We start from the raw sequence: 17036 nt of genomic DNA, 5'->3' as shown, positions 1-17036 counted from the left end.
GCAAAAAAAATGACATCCATATATAAATTTTGCTCTAAATTTATTGTTCTACATGTCTTTGATAAAAAAAAAATGTTTGGGTAAAAAAAAAATGGTTTGGGTAAAAGTTATAGCGTTTACAAACTATGGTACAAAAATGTGAATTTCCGCTTTTTGAAGCAGCTCTGACTTTCTGAGCACCTGTCATGTTTCCTGAGGTTCTACAATGCCCAGACAGTACAAACACCCCACAAATGACCCCATTTCGGAAAGTACACACCCTAAGGTATTCGCTGATGGGCATAGTGAGTTCATAGAACTTTTTATTTTTTGTCACAAGTTAGCGGAAAATGATGATTTTTTTTTTTTTTTTTCTTACAAAGTCTCATATTCCACTAACTTGTGACAAAAAATAAAAACTTCCATGAACTCACTATGCCCATCACGAAATACCTTGGGGTCTCTTCTTTCCAAAATGGGGTCACTTGTGGGGTAGTTATACTGCCCTGGCATTCTAGGGGCCCAAATGTGTGGTAAGGAGTTTGAAATCAAATTCTGTAAAAACTGACCAGTGAAATCCGAAAGGTGCTCTTTGGAATGTGGGCCCCTTTGCCCACCTAGGCTGCAAAAAAGTGTCACACATCTGGTATCTCCGTATTCAGTAGAAGTTGGGGAATGTGTTTTGGGGTGTCATTTTACATATACCCATGCTGGGTGAGATAAATATCTTGGTCAAATGCCAACTTTGTATAAAAAAATGGGAAAAGTTGTCTTTTGCCAAGATATTTCTCTCACCCAGCATGGGTATATGTAAAAAGACACCCCAAAACACATTCCCCAACTTCTCCTGAATACGGAGATACCAGATGTGTGACACTTTTTTGCAGTCTAGGTGGGCAAAGGGGCCCATATTCCAAAGAGCACCTTTCGGATTTCACTCGTCATTTTTTACAGAATTTGATTTCAAACTCCTTACCACACATTTGGGCCCCTAGAATGCCAGGGCAGTATAACTACCCCACAAGTGACCCCATTTTGGAAAGAAGAGACCCCAAGGTATTCGCTGATGGGCATAGTGAGTTCATGGAAGTTTTTATTTTTTGTCACAAGTTAGTGGAATATGAGACTTTGTATGAAAAAAAAAAATATATAAAAAAAATCATCATTTTCCACTAACTTGTGACAAAAAATAAAAAATTCTAGGAACTCGCCATGCCCCTCACGGAATACCTTGGGGTGTCTTCTTTCCAAAATGGGGTCACTTGTGGGGTAGTTATACTGCCCTGGCATTTTCCAGGGGCCCTAATGTGTGGTAAGTAGGTAAATGACCAGTGAAATCCAAAAGGTGCTCTTTGGAATATGGGCCCCTTTGCCCACCTAGGCTGCAAAAAAGTGCCACACATGTGGTATCTCCGTAGTCAGGAGAAGTTGGGGAATGTGTTTTGGGGTGTCTTTTTACATATACCCATGCTGGGTGAGAGAAATATCTTGGCAAAAGACAACTTTTCCCATTTTTTTATACAAAGTTGGCATTTGACCAAGATATTTATCTCACCCAGCATGGGTATATGTAAAATGACACCCCAAAACACATTCCCCACCTTCTCCTGAGTACGGAGATACCAGATGTGTGACACTTTTTTGCAGCCTAGGTGGGCAAAGGGGCCCATATTCCAAAGAGCACCTTTCGGATTTCACTCATCATTTTTTACAGAATTTGATTTCAAACTCCTTACCACACATTTGGGCCCCTAAAATACCAGGGCATTATAGCTACCCCACAAGTGACCCCATTTTGGAAAGAATAGACCCCAAGGTATTCGCTGATGGGCATAGTGAGTTCATGGAAGTTTTTATTTTTTGTCACAAGTTAGTGGAATATGAGACTTTGTATGAAAAAAAAAAAAAAAAAAAAAATCATCATTTTCCACTAACTTGTGACAAAAAATAAAAAATTCTAGGAACTCGCCATGCCCCTCACGGAATACCTTGGGGTGTCTTCTTTCCAAAATGGGGTCACTTGTGGGGTAGTTATACTGCCCTGGCATTTTCCAGGGGCCCTAATGTGTGGTAAGTAGGTAAATGACCAGTGAAATCCGAAAGGTGCTCTTTGGAATATGGGCCCCTTTGCCCACCTAGGCTGCAAAAAAGTGTCACACATCTGGTATCTCCGTACTCGGGAGAAGTTGGGGAATGTGTTTTGGGGTGTCTTTTTACATATACCCATGCTGGGTGAGAGAAATATCTTGGCAAAAGACAACTTTTCCCATTTTTTTATACAAAGTTGGCATTTGACCAAGATATTTATCTCACCCAGCATGGGTATATGTAAAATGACACCCCAAAACACATTCCCCAACTTCTCCTGAGTACGGCGATACCAGATGTGTGACACTTTTTTGCAGCCTAGATGCGCAAAGGGGCCCAAATTCCTTTTAGGAGGGCATTTTTAGACATTTGGATACCAGACTTCTTCTCACGCTTTGGGGCCCCTAGAATGCCAGGGCAGTATAAATACCCCACATGTGACCCCATTTTGGAAAGAAGACACCCCAAGGTATTCAATGAGGGGCATGGCGAGTTCATAGAAATTTTTTTTTTTTGGCACAAGTTAGCGGAAATTGATATTTTTTATTTTTTTCTCACAAAGTCTCCCGTTCCGCTAACTTGGGACAAAAATTTCAATCTTTCATGGACTCAATATGCCCCTCACGGAATACCTGGGGGTGTCTTCTTTCCGAAATGGGGTCACATGTGGGGTATTTATACTGCCCTGGCATTCTAGGGGCCCTAAAGCGTGAGAAGAAGTCTGGAATATAAATGTCTAAAAAATTTTACGCATTTGGATTCCGTGAGGGGTATGGTGAGTTCATGTGAGATTTAATTTTTTGTCACAAGTTAGTGGAATATGTGACTTTGTAAGAAAAAAAAATAATAATTCCGCTAACTTGGGCCAAAAAAATGTCTGAATGGAGCCTTACAGGGGGGTGATCAATGACAGGGGGTTGATCAATGACAGGGGGTTGATCAATGACAGGGGGGTGATCAATGACAGGGGGGTGATCAATGACAGGGGGGTGATCAATGACAGGGGGGTGATCAATGACAGGGGTGGTGATCAGGGAGTCTATATGGGGTGATCACCACAGTCATTGATCACGCCCGTGTAAGGCTTCATTCAGACGTCCGGATGCGTTTTGCGGATCCGATCCATCTATCAGTGGATCCGTAAAAATCATGCGGACGTCTGAATGGAGCTTTACAGGGGGGTGATCAATGACAGGGGGGTAATCAATGACAGGGGGGGTGATCAGGGAGTCTATATGGGGTGATAACCACAGTCATTGATCACGCCCCTGTAAGGCTTCATTCAGACGTCCGGATGCGTTTTGCGGATCCGATCCATCTATCAGTGGATCCGTAAAAATCATGCGGACGTCTGAATGGAGCTTTACAGGGGGGTAATCAATGACAGGGGGGTGATCAGGGAGTCTATATGGGGTGATAACCACAGTCATTGATCATGCCCCTGTAAGGCTTCATTCAGACGTCCGGATGCGTTTTGCGGATCCGATCCATCTATCAGTGGATCCGTAAAAATCATGCGGACGTCTGAATGGAGCTTTACAGGGGGGTGATCACTGACAGGGGGGTAATCAATGACAGGGGGGTGATCAGGGAGTCTATATGGGGTGATCACCACAGTCATTGATCATGCCCCTGTAAGGCTTCATTCAGACGTCCGGATGCGTTTTGCGGATCCGATCCATCTATCAGTGGATCCGTAAAAATCATGCGGACGTCTGAATGGAGCTTTACAGGGGGGTAATCAATGACAGGGGGGTGATCAGGGAGTCTATATGGGGTGATAACCACAGTCATTGATCACGCCCCTGTAAGGCTTCATTCAGACGTCCGGATGCGTTTTGCGGATCCGATCCATCTATCAGTGGATCCGTAAAAATCATGCGGACGTCTGAATGGAGCTTTACAGGGGGGTAATCAATGACAGGGGGGTGATCAATGACAGGGGGGTGATCAGGGAGTCTATATGGGGTGATAACCACAGTCATTGATCATGCCCCTGTAAGGCTTCATTCAGACGTCCGGATGCGTTTTGCGGATCCGATCCATCTATCAGTGGATCCGTAAAAATCATGCGGACATCTGAATGGAGCTTTACAGGGGGGTGATCAGGGAGTCTATATGGGGTAATCACCACAGTCATTGATCATGCCCCTGTAAGGCTTCATTCAGACGTCCGGATGCGTTTTGCGGATCCGATCCATCTATCAGTGGATCCGTAAAAATCATGCGGACGTCTGAATGGAGCTTTACAGGGGGGTAATCAATGACAGGGGGGTGATCAATGACAGGGGGGTGATCAGGGAGTCTATATGGGGTGATAACCACAGTCATTGATCATGCCCCTGTAAGGCTTCATTCAGACGTCCGGATGCGTTTTGCGGATCCGATCCATCTATCAGTGGATCCGTAAAAATCATGCGGACATCTGAATGGAGCTTTACAGGGGGTTGATCAATGACAGGGGGGTAATCAATGACAGGGGGGTGATCAGGGAGTCTATATGGGGTGATCAGGGGTGATCAGGGGCTAATAAGGGGTTAATAAGTGACGGGGGGGGGGTGTAGTGTAGTGTAGTGGTGCTTGGTGGGACTTTACTGAGCTACCTGTGTCCTCTGGTGGTCGATCCAAACAAATGGGACCACCAGAGGACCAGGTAGCAGGTATATTAGACGCTGTTATCAAAACAGCGTCTAATATACCTGTTAGGGGTTAAAAAAAACACATCTCCAGCCTGCCAGCGAACGATCGCCGCTGGCAGGCTGGAGATCAACTCTCTTACCTTCCGTTCCTGTGAGCGCGCGCGCCTGTGTGCGCGCGTTCACAGGAAATCTCGCGTCTCGCGAGAGGACGCGTATATGCGTCCAGGAGGAATGAATCAACCACCTCCAGGACGCGTCTGTGCGTACAGCGGTCCGGAGGTGGTTAACCAGATTGTTGGGGCTAAAGTTTTTTCCAAGTTGGATTTAAGAGGGGCATACAACCTGGTCAGGGTCAGAGAAGGGGACGAATGGAAGACGGCCTTCAATACCCCTGAGGGCCATTTTGAGAATTTGGTTATCACTTTTGGTTTGATGAATGCTCCAGCCGTCTTCCAACATTTTGTGAACAGCATTTTTTACCATTTTATGGGGAAATTTGTACTAGTGTATCTAGATGACATTTAGATTTTTTCTCCTCATTTCAAAACTCATACGGACCACCTACGTCAGGTCTTGCTCATTCTGCGGGAGAATAAATTGTACACTAAACTGGAAAAATGTGTGTTTGCGGTTCCAGAAATTCAATTTCTGGGTTTTCTTCTCTCCGCTTCTGGTTTTCGCATGGACCCCGAGAAGGTCCGCGCTGTGCTTGATTGGGAGCTTCCTGAGAATCAGAAGGCGCTGATGCACTTTTTGGGTTTTGCCAATTATTACTGGAAGTTCATTTTGAATTATTCCTCTCTTGTTAAGCCACTCACTGATATGACTAGAAAGGGGGTAGATTTTTCCTCCTGGTCGGTAGAGGCGCGTAAGGCCTTTTCTAGTATCAAAGAGAGTTTTGCTTCCGCTCCCATCTTGGTACAACCTGATGTCTCTCTGCCCTTCATTGTTGAGGTGGACGCTTCTGAGGTGGGTGTGGGTGCGGTCTTGTCTCGGGGTCCCTCTCCTGCCAAATGGCGACCGTGTGTCTTTTTCTCGAAGAAACTCTCCTCCGCAGAGAGAAATTACGATGTGGGAGATAGGGAATTGTTGGCCATCAAGTTAGCTTTTGATGAATGGCGCCATTGGCTAGAGGGAGCCAGACACCCTATTACCGTGTTTACCGACCATAAGAATCTGGCCTACTTTGAGTCAGCCAAGCGTCTGAACCCGAGACAGGCCAGATGGCCTTTGTTCTTTTCAAGGTTTAATTTTGTTGTCACGTTCCGCCCTGGGCTTAAGAATGTGAAGGCGGATGCCCTGTCACGTTGTTTTCCGGGAGGGGGGAACTTTGAAGACCCGGGTCCCATTTTGGCTGAAGGGGTCGTTGTCTCTGCTCTTTATCCTGAATTGGAGGCAGAGGTTCAGACAGCCCAGGCAGAGGCTCCTGATCTTTGTCCTCCTGGGAGGTTGTTTGTGCCTCTCGCTTTACGACACAAGGTTTTTAAGGAGCACCACGATACTGTCCTTGCTGGGCACCCGGGGGGTAGAGCCACAGTGGATCTCATTGTTTGTAGATTCTGGTGGCCGGCTCTTCGTAAGTCGGTTGAGGGTTTTGTGGCAGCCTGCGAGACCTGCGCTCGTGCCTAAGTCCCCCATTCACGGCCATCAGGTCCTCTCCTCCCGTTACCCATTCCTTCCCGTCCTTGGACACATCTGTCCATGGACTTCATTACGGACCTGCCTCGTTCCTCGGGAAAGACTGTGATTCTGGTGGTGGTGGACCGTTTTAGCAAAATGGCGCATTTCATTCCTTTTCCTGGGTTGCCCTATGCTAAAACGCTAGTGCAGGCATTTATTGATCACATTGTCAAATTGCATGGTATTCCTTCAGACATAGTATCTGATAGGGGCACGCAGTTTGTTTCCAGATTCTGGAAGGCTTTCTGTTCTCGCTTGGGGGTTCTGCTTTCCACCCGCAGTCGAATGGCCAGACAGAGCGGGTCAATCAGAATCTGGAGACATATCTGCGCTGTTTTGTGGCGGAGAATCAGGAGGATTGGGGTTCTTTTTTGTCCCTTGCTGAGTTTGCTTTAAATAACCGTCGTCAGGAGTCCTCTGATAAGTCACCATTTTTTGGTGCATATGGATTTCATCCGCAGTTTGGGAAATTCTCTGGAGAGGGGTCTTCTGGTTTACCTGATGAGGAGAGCTTTTCCTCATCCTTGTCATCTATTTTGCAAAAGATTTAGGATAATCTAAAGAGCATGAGTGAGAGATATAAGCGTGTGGCGGATAAGAGACGTGTGCCTGGTCCGGACCTGAATGTTGGTGATCTGGTGTGGTTGTCTACTAAGAATATCAAATTGAAGGTTCCCTCCTGGAAGTTGGGTCCTAAGTTTATTGGGCCTTACAAAATCTTGTCCGTCATCAATCCCGTTGCCTACTGTCTTGATCTTCCTCAGACTTAGAAGATCCATAATGTTTTTCACAAGTCCCTATTAAAACCTTATGTCCAACCCACTGTACCCTCCTCTTTGCCTCCTCCTCCGATTGTGGTTGATGGTAATCTTGAATTTCAAGTCTCTAGGATTGTGGATTCTCGTATTGTCCGTGGTTCTCTCCAGTACCTCGTTCATTGGGAGGGTTATGGTCCTGAGGAGAGCATGTGGGTCCCAGTGACGGACATTAAGGCCACTCGTCTCATCAGGGCTTTCCATAGGTCCCATCCTAAGAAGGTGGGCTCTGAGTGTCTGGAGTCCACTCGTAGAAGGAGGGGTACTGTCACTGCCAGATATCTGAGAAGTTCTGACAGACGTTCTTCAGTACCTCTTGCTTAAGGTTCTTTTGTTTTGCTTTCGTTTTGTCATCTCGTTTCCCTCTCTCAGCTGTCATCTAGTTGCACTGATTGCATCCCTTTATATCCCCTCCCATACTGCATCACTTTGCGGTTTATACTACTTCCTGGATAGTGCTTACTGCTTGAAGTTGCTACTGCTGGTTCCTCAGATAAGTCTATCTATTATTTGTGTTTTCCTGTTAGCTTGATTCTAGGTGACCCTGACTCCCTCCATATTAAGTGCAGGGAGCCGGTGGTCGTGTTTCCTCACTATTATAGGGCTTTCAGGTGTCACTCAGTCGATGTACGTGGACATGCAACTTTCTATCATTGAGATCTTTGCATGGGCTGAGCAGTCAGGGAGAGCTTTAGGGCTTTAATAGGGCTCACCCTTTTGTTCCTTAGTTGGGATCAAGTCAGTCGGATCTTTATTTGTTACTTCTTGTTTTCTGCAACACCATCCGTGAAAGCCGGCTGGCAGGGCCATACTCCTATAAAAACAGACAAAGTTCACATAATATCAGCCATGATACAGAGACATATTAAAAGCATAACCGAGAATCACAATGCACCATACAGAATATAGAATTGTGAATACTAACACATTTCTAAATTAGATGATAATCATTGCACAGTCAACCCCAAAGTGCACAACCCCTTTAAAGGAAATGTTAAGAATGATATGGATATTCATTAACACAGGTATTTTATATCACTTGGTTTAGCATTTTTTTCTTTTATTAATAAAGTCTTCATAACCAGAAAGTGGAAAACAAATGTTACAAGCAGAAAATAATTATACCATATTTATTTAAACCATTAACTGACTGCCATAAAGAATAGTCCTGCAGTAGAAGTCCAGTGGAAAAAATGGTGGACTTTGCATGGCCTTCTCATCTTCTGTGACTGACATGTGAGACTCATATTGTCCAGTCCAGTATATGTACATAGCAGTGCCATAGCCTTTCCTCTCTATCACCATAAGTAAGACTTTATAGAGATGATGAATGTAGTTGTTGCATTGTCCTCGAGTGAGAACATCAACCCAGAACTTGAGAATTCCATGAAACTAACTCCTGCTTTATCTCCGACCTTATAAACCTTTTCAATTGGGCCCAGACTAAGTTTACTTTCACACTCGCGTTTTGGCTTTCCGTTTGTGAGATCCGTTCAGGGCTCTCACAAGTGGTCCAAAACGGATCAGTTTGCATTCTGAATGGAAAAGGATCTGCTCAGAATGCGTCCATTTGCATCAGTTCAGTCTCCATTCCGCTTTGGAGGCGGACACCAAAACAAGCGTTTTGGTGTCCGTCTGATGAAACTGAGCCAAACTGATGACGGATCCGCACAAAACGTGAGTGTGAAAGTTACTCAATTGGATTCATGTCTGTATGGGGAACAGATTTGACAAAACACTTAATTTAGTAGACATACAGTAATTGCAAATAAATCCACATGCTACTGTACATTAGCACTGCAGTTTAATACTGTAGTTAAGATTATATTACACCAGTTGATTGTCGGGCAGATCATCGCTGACAGGACTTGTAGGAACACTTGTTAGCGTTGATCTGGCAGTTGCCAATACTCGTTGGGTGATCACAATGCTTAAAAATCATTGCTTGCCAGCGGCCGATTGTCCTGTCTAATCACGATCTGCTGCCGCCAAACAATGAGTTAGTATAGAGATAAGCGTTTGCATCAGTGATTGCTCCTCTCCATACTGTGGAGGAGATCGCTGCATGTAATAGCAGCGGTCTACTCTGCTGACTAGTAGGCGATTGGTGGGAAGGAACGCTTCCCTCCCAAAAATCATCTGACTAATCTGCTAGTGTGATACTAGCCTTACTGTTGTGTGGTGCGTTTCCAATTTATTCCATTGTCCTTCACAAATTTTGCTGATGCTGCATGTTTTGGCTCATTATCTTGCAATAGCCTATGGCCATATGGGCGGTAGGTTCTCACAAAATAATCCTTGACAATACTTTCCTGGAAGAAGTCTTTTGTCTATGATACCTAGCATACAGTGAAAAACAAAAGAGGGAAGTTTTTATTATTGTGGTTTCCATTTATACATGTTGAAAACATGTTGAAAACATTAAGGCAAAATGATTTTAAAGTATATACCACATTATAGCATAATACAATACCTTCAAATATGAATAAGGTTCCTGCACACCTACGTGAGATGCCACCCCAAGCATGCACTTTCAAAGAATGTTTTGGTCGTGGTTTCAATGCAACTACATGCTTGCAAAGCTTTCTCGTGCAATAGAAGTTTCATCTGTAAATATGACATTTTCAAACTTTTCTCCACTCTCAATCCATTCACGTGCCTGTTCTACTCTCTTTAGCTTATTCTCATCCCTTATCATGGGACACATTTAACATACAAATGCAACACAACTATTTATTACAATACTATTAAAATAATACTGCAACAAAATAAAAACACTGCACAATAACACACCAAAAACTTTACGTTATCTAGACCTGTAGAGCAGTTTTTCTCCCATTAAATTCTATGCTTCTATAGTACGTGTTTACTGTGCCTTTTATGGCCATAAGTCCATCCCAGTTGCCTTCTTATTTGTTTAATGCTACTGCAGGAGATGTTCAGGTTGTATCCAGACTGAAGAATTTGCCTGACTTCAGCAGCAGTATGCTCATCATTCTTGTAGCTCAAGACATCCACAATCTGCTTCACTCTCCTTCAGTGCAATTAAGCAGACAGTATAAAAATATACTTTATAGTATACACTAAATCACAAAAAGAGAGCACAACACTCTAAAATTGAGCAGGAAAACAAATAAAATAACACCTAATGTTTATTTAGAGGGTGTCCTTTGTAACACATGATGGTGCACTGTTTCCTGTCACGAGGGTGTCAAGAACCACGCCTGACTCCGTTATACCCGGGGTCAGGAAGTCGCAGCGGTTGGCTGCGCGTTCTATGTAAGATAGGGCTGTTTCCTTATGGTAGCTTTCTGGGTTTGCTTTGCAACCCTTTTTGGCTCACTCAGGGGTCCGTAGCTCCTTCTCCTCAGCTGTTCCTTGTCCAGCACGCCCAACCTCCTTATATTCCCCTCTCACACTTCTCTGGTTGCCAGATATAGAGCTTTCTGCCTGGACTTCTATTCTGACCCTCTGGAGCTGTGTTGCTGCGTTCTCTGGTTGTTGGTCCAGAACGCTACCCTCCGGATCCCTGTTGGACCTTTGTGGTCTGCTGTGGTCGCCCACCTGGGTGTATGTGTTTGTCTGTATTGTCTGTCCTCTCCCTGGTGTTTCCCTCTTAGTGTCAGTGGTGCGGACTAGCGATCCCACCGGCCCGTTAACTATCTAGGGCTCATTTTAGGGAAAGCCAGGGTTTAGGCACGTGATCGCCGCACGGGTGAGGAACCCGTCTAGGGACGTCAGGGCAGTCAGGTGCCAGCCGCAAGGTGAGTCAGGGGTCACCACCTTTCCCTCTCCCTTGGGCAGGGCTTTCCCTTTTCCCTCCCTGTGCGTGACGCCGGTCATTACATTTCCACACTTATGTAGAGAAGGGTCGGCACTGCTGGAGTAGATGCGGTGCACGAGTCAATGGGGAGGCGTCCCAAAACTTGCAATAAGGAAGGAAAGACCGGCACTTGCGTTTTTTGATGATTCAATGATGCGTTTATTCAGTCACATATTAGAGAACATAGTGACGCGTTTCAGCACACACACGTGCTTTCTTCAGACTATACAATGAACTCCTATGTCATCTCTTATATACACAGAAAAAAGGAGGAGTAACGAAACAAAGGGAAATGACATCATACTGTGTAACTCCACCCACGTAGGAGCTGACACAGGTGAGACAATGAAAGATGCAATAAACCATAGAAATCAATATAAGTACATGTACACACACCAATGCACTTCTGACACAGAGAGATGGTCTCAGGCAGACAGCAAAAGCAATGAAGATGAATTCAGGCATCACAGGGAGGACAAATACAGTATAATGGGCATGGAACTTCCAGGTTCAGAAGTGATGCACTGTTAATGCACAAGCGCAAAGGGTTCCAGGGAACATATCAAGTAGAGATGAGCGAATTTCATATTTTGAAATTCATTCACGCTTCGTTTGGTGGTAAAAGTAGAATTGCGTTATGGATTCTGTTACCACGGACCATAGCACAATTCTATGACAGATGCCTTTAGAGCCATTCCGTTATTCATTCTGTCATAATAGAAGTCTATGGCCTGCATAACGGAAACGGGATGAATCAGTTTTGCAGCCCATGCCAATGAAACCTGATATTCATGAGCTTCTGGCTTTTCTCTGCCCCCTACCACTCATCAACAGTTTTTTTTACAACTATTGACATGTACTGGAGCTGTTTAATACAAGATTTTAGCAAAACGGCTTGGCCAGAGAGAAGGTGACCCAGCATTTTATGAAGGGGATCTGTCACTAGTTTATGTTGCCCTTAATTAAAACACAATTCCTTTTAAAAAACAATCCCATGATAAACACAGAACTATTAGCAGGTATATGAAGTGTTTGTATTGAACCAGTGTCTATCTCAGATTTGTAATAAATATTACTATTTTGGAAGTTGGTTCACAATGTATAATATTTTATTACAGAGAATGACTATGCCAGCACAGATGATGAAGTATCAGAACTCAGTCAAATGTCAGATGGAAGGTTAGTAAATTCAACCAGAATAATCTATTTACAGTTGGTTTAATAACAAATGCTATAACCATTACTTGCATATTGGTTCATTAAAAAATATATGTTAAATAGTGTTGAGCGCGAATATTCGAATAGAGAATTTTTTTTGCGAATATCGGCACTTCGCTAATTCGCGAATATTTCAAATATAGCGCTATAAATTCGTTATTTCGAATATATATATTTTTTTTATTGTTATATTTTTTTCTTTCCCACTTCCCATAAGTAGTTCTTACCTGTTCTGAGGATTCCTGGCTTCCTGGCTGCTCCAGTCAGTGCCTGTTGCCGCTTCTGCCGACTTCCGTGCTCATGGAGCGTCCCCATCACCATGGGAACGCCTCCATACTAGAATGTACTGTCGGATGTGAGAAATAAGTTGAAATCGCAATGCCATTAATATAACTTGAAGTAATCACATTGCGATTTCAACTTAAAGCTGGGTTTCTAATGGGTCAGCTTGCTAGAATTAACGAAGTTAACGAATATGCAATATAGCAGTGCTAAGTTGAAATCACAATGTGATTACTTCAAGTTATATTAATCGCATTGCAATTTCAACTTAGCACTGCTATATTGCATATTCGTTAGCTTCGTTAATTCTAGAAAGCTGACCCATTAGAAACACAGCTCTAAGTTGAAATCGCAATGCGATTAATATAACTTGAAGTAATCGCATTGCGATTTCAACTTAGACCTGGTTTACTATAGTTGGCTTGGTAGAATTAGCGAAGATGACGAATATGACGAATGTATTCGTCATATTCCTCAAAACGAAGATAATGAAATATTCTCCATCTTCGTTTTAGCTCCGTATTCGTCAACTTCGCTAATTCTAGCAATTAAATAGGAAAGTTGACTATAGAGACAGCTGTGTTTAATTCGCTATGTGATTATATTACTTTGCTTATTTTTTTCAATAAATAGAATAATTATAATAATTATCAAGTATTATAATTATTCTATTTATTAAAAAAAAGCTAAGTAATATTATCACATAGCGAATTAAAAACTTAGCTGTCTCTCTAGTCAACTTTCCTATTTGATTGCTAGAATTAGCGAAGTTGACGAATATGGAGAATATTTTGTTATCTTCGTTTTGAGAAATTTGACGAATACATTTTGTCATATTCGTCATCTTCGCTAATTCTAGATATCAAACCAATAGGAAAGTTGCCTTAAGTTAAAATCGCAATACACGATTATTTAAATCACATATTAATCGCGATAACTAGAATAATGACGAATATTCGATTTCGTCGAAATCGAATATGGCACCTCCTGCTCATCACTAATGTTAAAGCCTAAAAACAAAACTGGGACAGATCTATCTAATCCTATAAATTGTATAAACTTTAGACAGGATGTCCCTAAAAGTGCGTAAGATTTATCACCATGGCTCAAGCTGAATGATGAATCTGTTGCAGAGTAGACATTTTTGTCAGACTGTATACCAACTATTAGTTGGCTTAGTGTAAGGGCACATGTTCACAGCCGTAATTTTGGTCCGCATCGAATCCGTGTTTTTTGCTGATTTGGATGCGAACCCACTCATTTCAATGGGGCCACAAAACATGTGGACAGCACACCCGTGTGCTGTCCGCATCCGTAAGGCTACATGCACACGACCGTTCCGTTTTTTGCTGTGCACAAATCGCGGATCCGCAAAAAATGGAAGCTGTCCGTGTGCCTTCCGCAATTTGCGGAACGGGCGGCCCATTGTAGAAATGCCTATTCTTGTCCGCAAAACAAACAAGAATAGGACGTTATATTTTTTGGGCGGAGCCACGGAGCAGAGCAACGGATGCGGACAGCACACGGAGAACAACGGTCGTGTGCATGAGGCCTAAGTTTGTTCCGTGGCCTCGCAATAAAAAAGAACTTGTCCTATTCTTGTCTGTTTTGTGGAAAGGATAGGATTTTTCTACAGGAGTAAAAGAAAAAAGGGTGGCATGCATTTTTTGGGCTAGGTTAGGCCCACATTTACTAATGTGAGTGCATAATATAGTTTCAGGTGGCAATTGTGCCAAAATGTGGTGCACTTTGTCTCATCAAAGTTTATAGAAATGATCTGCACCTAGACCAGGGCTGGCCAACCTGCGGCTCTCCAGCTGTTGTAAGACTACAATTCCCACCATGCCCTGCTATAGGCTGATAGCTGTAGGCTGTCTGGGCATGCTGGGAGTTGTAGTTTTGCAACAGCTGGAGAGCCGCAGGTTGGCCATCCCTGACCTAGACCAACAAAGAGATGTTGCTTATTAAACAACATTTAGGCTGGATTCACACGTCCGTGGAACACGGTCCGTGTGATACCGCCCTGGATTTCTTCTGAGTGCAGGAGCGCACGGCGTCATTGGTTGCTATGAACCCGTGCGCTTCCTGCTGGCGCCGCAGTACAGTAATACACTGGTATAGATCATAGCTCCTGCCACTCAGAAGAAATCCAGGCCGGTATCACACGGACCGTGTTCCACGGACGTAGTGAATCCAGCCTTAGAAAGTATTTAAGAACATTGCTGCAAGGCAGCCACATGGGCCATAGACACAATGATCTGGAGGGGACCTCCTTAACTTCTATGGGGTAGTTTTTAGGCATGCTCTGTGACCCGTGCAGAGGTCATTGTACAAGGAAAGAATTGATAGGCTCTGACAATAACCTGTTGTGAATGGTGGATCCTGTCTTATCTATACATAGAGGTGATATCATTACAGGCAGAATTAGCCACAAATAAGCAGGTGACTGCAGTAAAGTGATCCGTACAGACCAAGAAGTGGCGCCTATTGTTTGGTTTAGTGGCCACTGCAAGATTTTATGTTTTTTGTTTAAATATAGATAGTGACATGGAAAATTAAATATAACAATAAAAAATTATTTTAAAATAAGTTAAACGTAAAAAACGTGATACTTTTTATGATGACACATTCCCTTTAACTCAAGACCACTAGGGGAGAGGAGTGCAAAAGAAAACCAGCCATTGCAACCAGATTAATTCTTTCATTTTCCAAAGTAATTCTGAACCAGTGGATTGCTTGGCAGGTACAGTTATTTCCTGGCCACATGTTCTGTTATCGATGGCCGGCGATAAAGTGAAGGAGGAGAAATTTGAGCAGGAGAAGCAGTAAGTGATGATGCGGATAACAAGTACACTGTACTACATGTGGATGCAGCCTGTCTGCCGCCAAGGAGACCCCGGGAAAGGAGGACACTCTTGTTTCTCCAACTGTTAGCCACTTCTATTTTCTCACAGTAACCGGCTTTATTTGCTGCTGTGTTTAAACGTCCACAGCCTATTTTCATCCTGCAGATCTTGCACAGAGCAATACTTTCCAGTTGGAAGATACCCATGCAGACCAAGCGGCAGACTAGCTTTGGCTTTGGTTTGGCATGTTTTGGGCCTGCTCCCACAATATCAGCGGCATCACCAGTTCCCAAGCTGACCATAATAGAAAGCTGATATGACCCTGGCAGTTTTTGGGAGTTCTAGTTGTACATTGCCTCTGTACTTTATTGCTGCCACTTCCACCACCCTCCTCCTTTGATTTTACCTCCTCTTCAGCACCCTGATCTGGCTCCTAGGTCCTGTCCAACACACAATCATAATTAGAGTCCTCATCCCACTGCCACTTTTCTCAGAATGTGATATGTCATTGTGAGCGCCTTGTGTATCTGCTCTGTATTTGCCACAAGTTCTTTGGGTTCGGCTGGCACTACTACCATTACTAACACAACTATGTATGGGGTCCCCCACCTTCCCTTGAATCCTCATGATAATTAAAACACTGACTCATCAACAGGAAAACCCTTTTGACTATCTCCTGTAGTGCATTATGGGTACAGCATGGCTCCTGGTTCATGTGGGTCCTTGGGCGATAAAGTCTCAGTGGGCCCCCTTGTGGCATTTTGCACGGTGCTTACAGCAATGAAACTGCATGTATTATAGATTAAATACCGTACACAGAGCATGCTACAGAGTGGATATATGTGAATCAGTCCTTATGTGCCTACTTTTATTTTCTACCCAGTGTTTCAGTCCCTCAGGTCTACTCACAGATATGTGTCCCCTGACAGTAGATATGCCAAGATATGCCCCATTCGTAGTAGATATGCCAAGATATTTGCCCCTCACAGTAGATATGCCAAGATATTTGCCCCCTCACAGTAGATATGCCAAGATATGTGCCCCCTTTACAGTAGATATCCCAAAATATGTGCCCCTTCACAGTATATATGCCAAGATATGTGCCCCTTCACAGTATATATGCCAAGATATGTGCCCCCTCACAGTATATATGCCAAGATATGTGCCCCCTCACAGTAGATATGCCAAGATATGTGCCCCCTCACAGTACATATGTCAAGATATGCCCCTTCAAAGGAGATATCTCAAAATATGTGCCCCCTCACAGTTGATATGCCAAGATGTGTGCCCCGTTCACAGTAGATATGCCAAGACGTGTGCCCTCTTACGGTGGATATGCCAAGATATGTGCCCAGTGCCCCCCTTCACAGTGGTTATGCCCAGATGTGCCCCCTTCACAGGAAGTGAAAAAAACAAACAATAAAAACTCCTAGCCTCAATCACCTGGCTCCTCCCATTATCTGCACTCCTCATCAACAACAGCAGTATACTGTGACACATCGCGCTGCTGTGTAGGAGGAGCATAGGCTGATTCCCAGCCTGCCCCGCTCCTCCTCCTACACAGATCAGCAGGATGATGTGTGAGGACATCGTGCTGCTGCTGTAGAGCGCTGGCGACTCAATGGTGGAGTGGGGAGCAAATAGTTCCCTGCTTTAGTGGCGTGCC

General features: G+C 43.8%; 1 protein-coding gene across 1 annotated transcript in view; it reads left to right on the top strand.

The window, feature by feature from the left end:
- KIF21B (kinesin family member 21B) overlaps positions 1-17036 on the top strand; it is a 1425990-nt gene that overhangs the window by 693475 nt on the left and 715479 nt on the right. Inside the window, exon 26 of the mRNA XM_040424150.1 lies at positions 12143-12203. Coding sequence (XP_040280084.1) covers positions 12143-12203 — 61 coding nt within the window. The remainder of the gene's footprint in view (positions 1-12142; positions 12204-17036) is intronic.

The sequence above is a fragment of the Bufo bufo genome, chromosome 3 (assembly GCF_905171765.1).
Source record: "Bufo bufo chromosome 3, aBufBuf1.1, whole genome shotgun sequence".
Taxonomy (NCBI): domain Eukaryota; kingdom Metazoa; phylum Chordata; class Amphibia; order Anura; family Bufonidae; genus Bufo; species Bufo bufo.
Note: the sequence above shows the minus strand (reverse complement) of the source record. Positions and strands in the feature narration are given on the sequence as shown.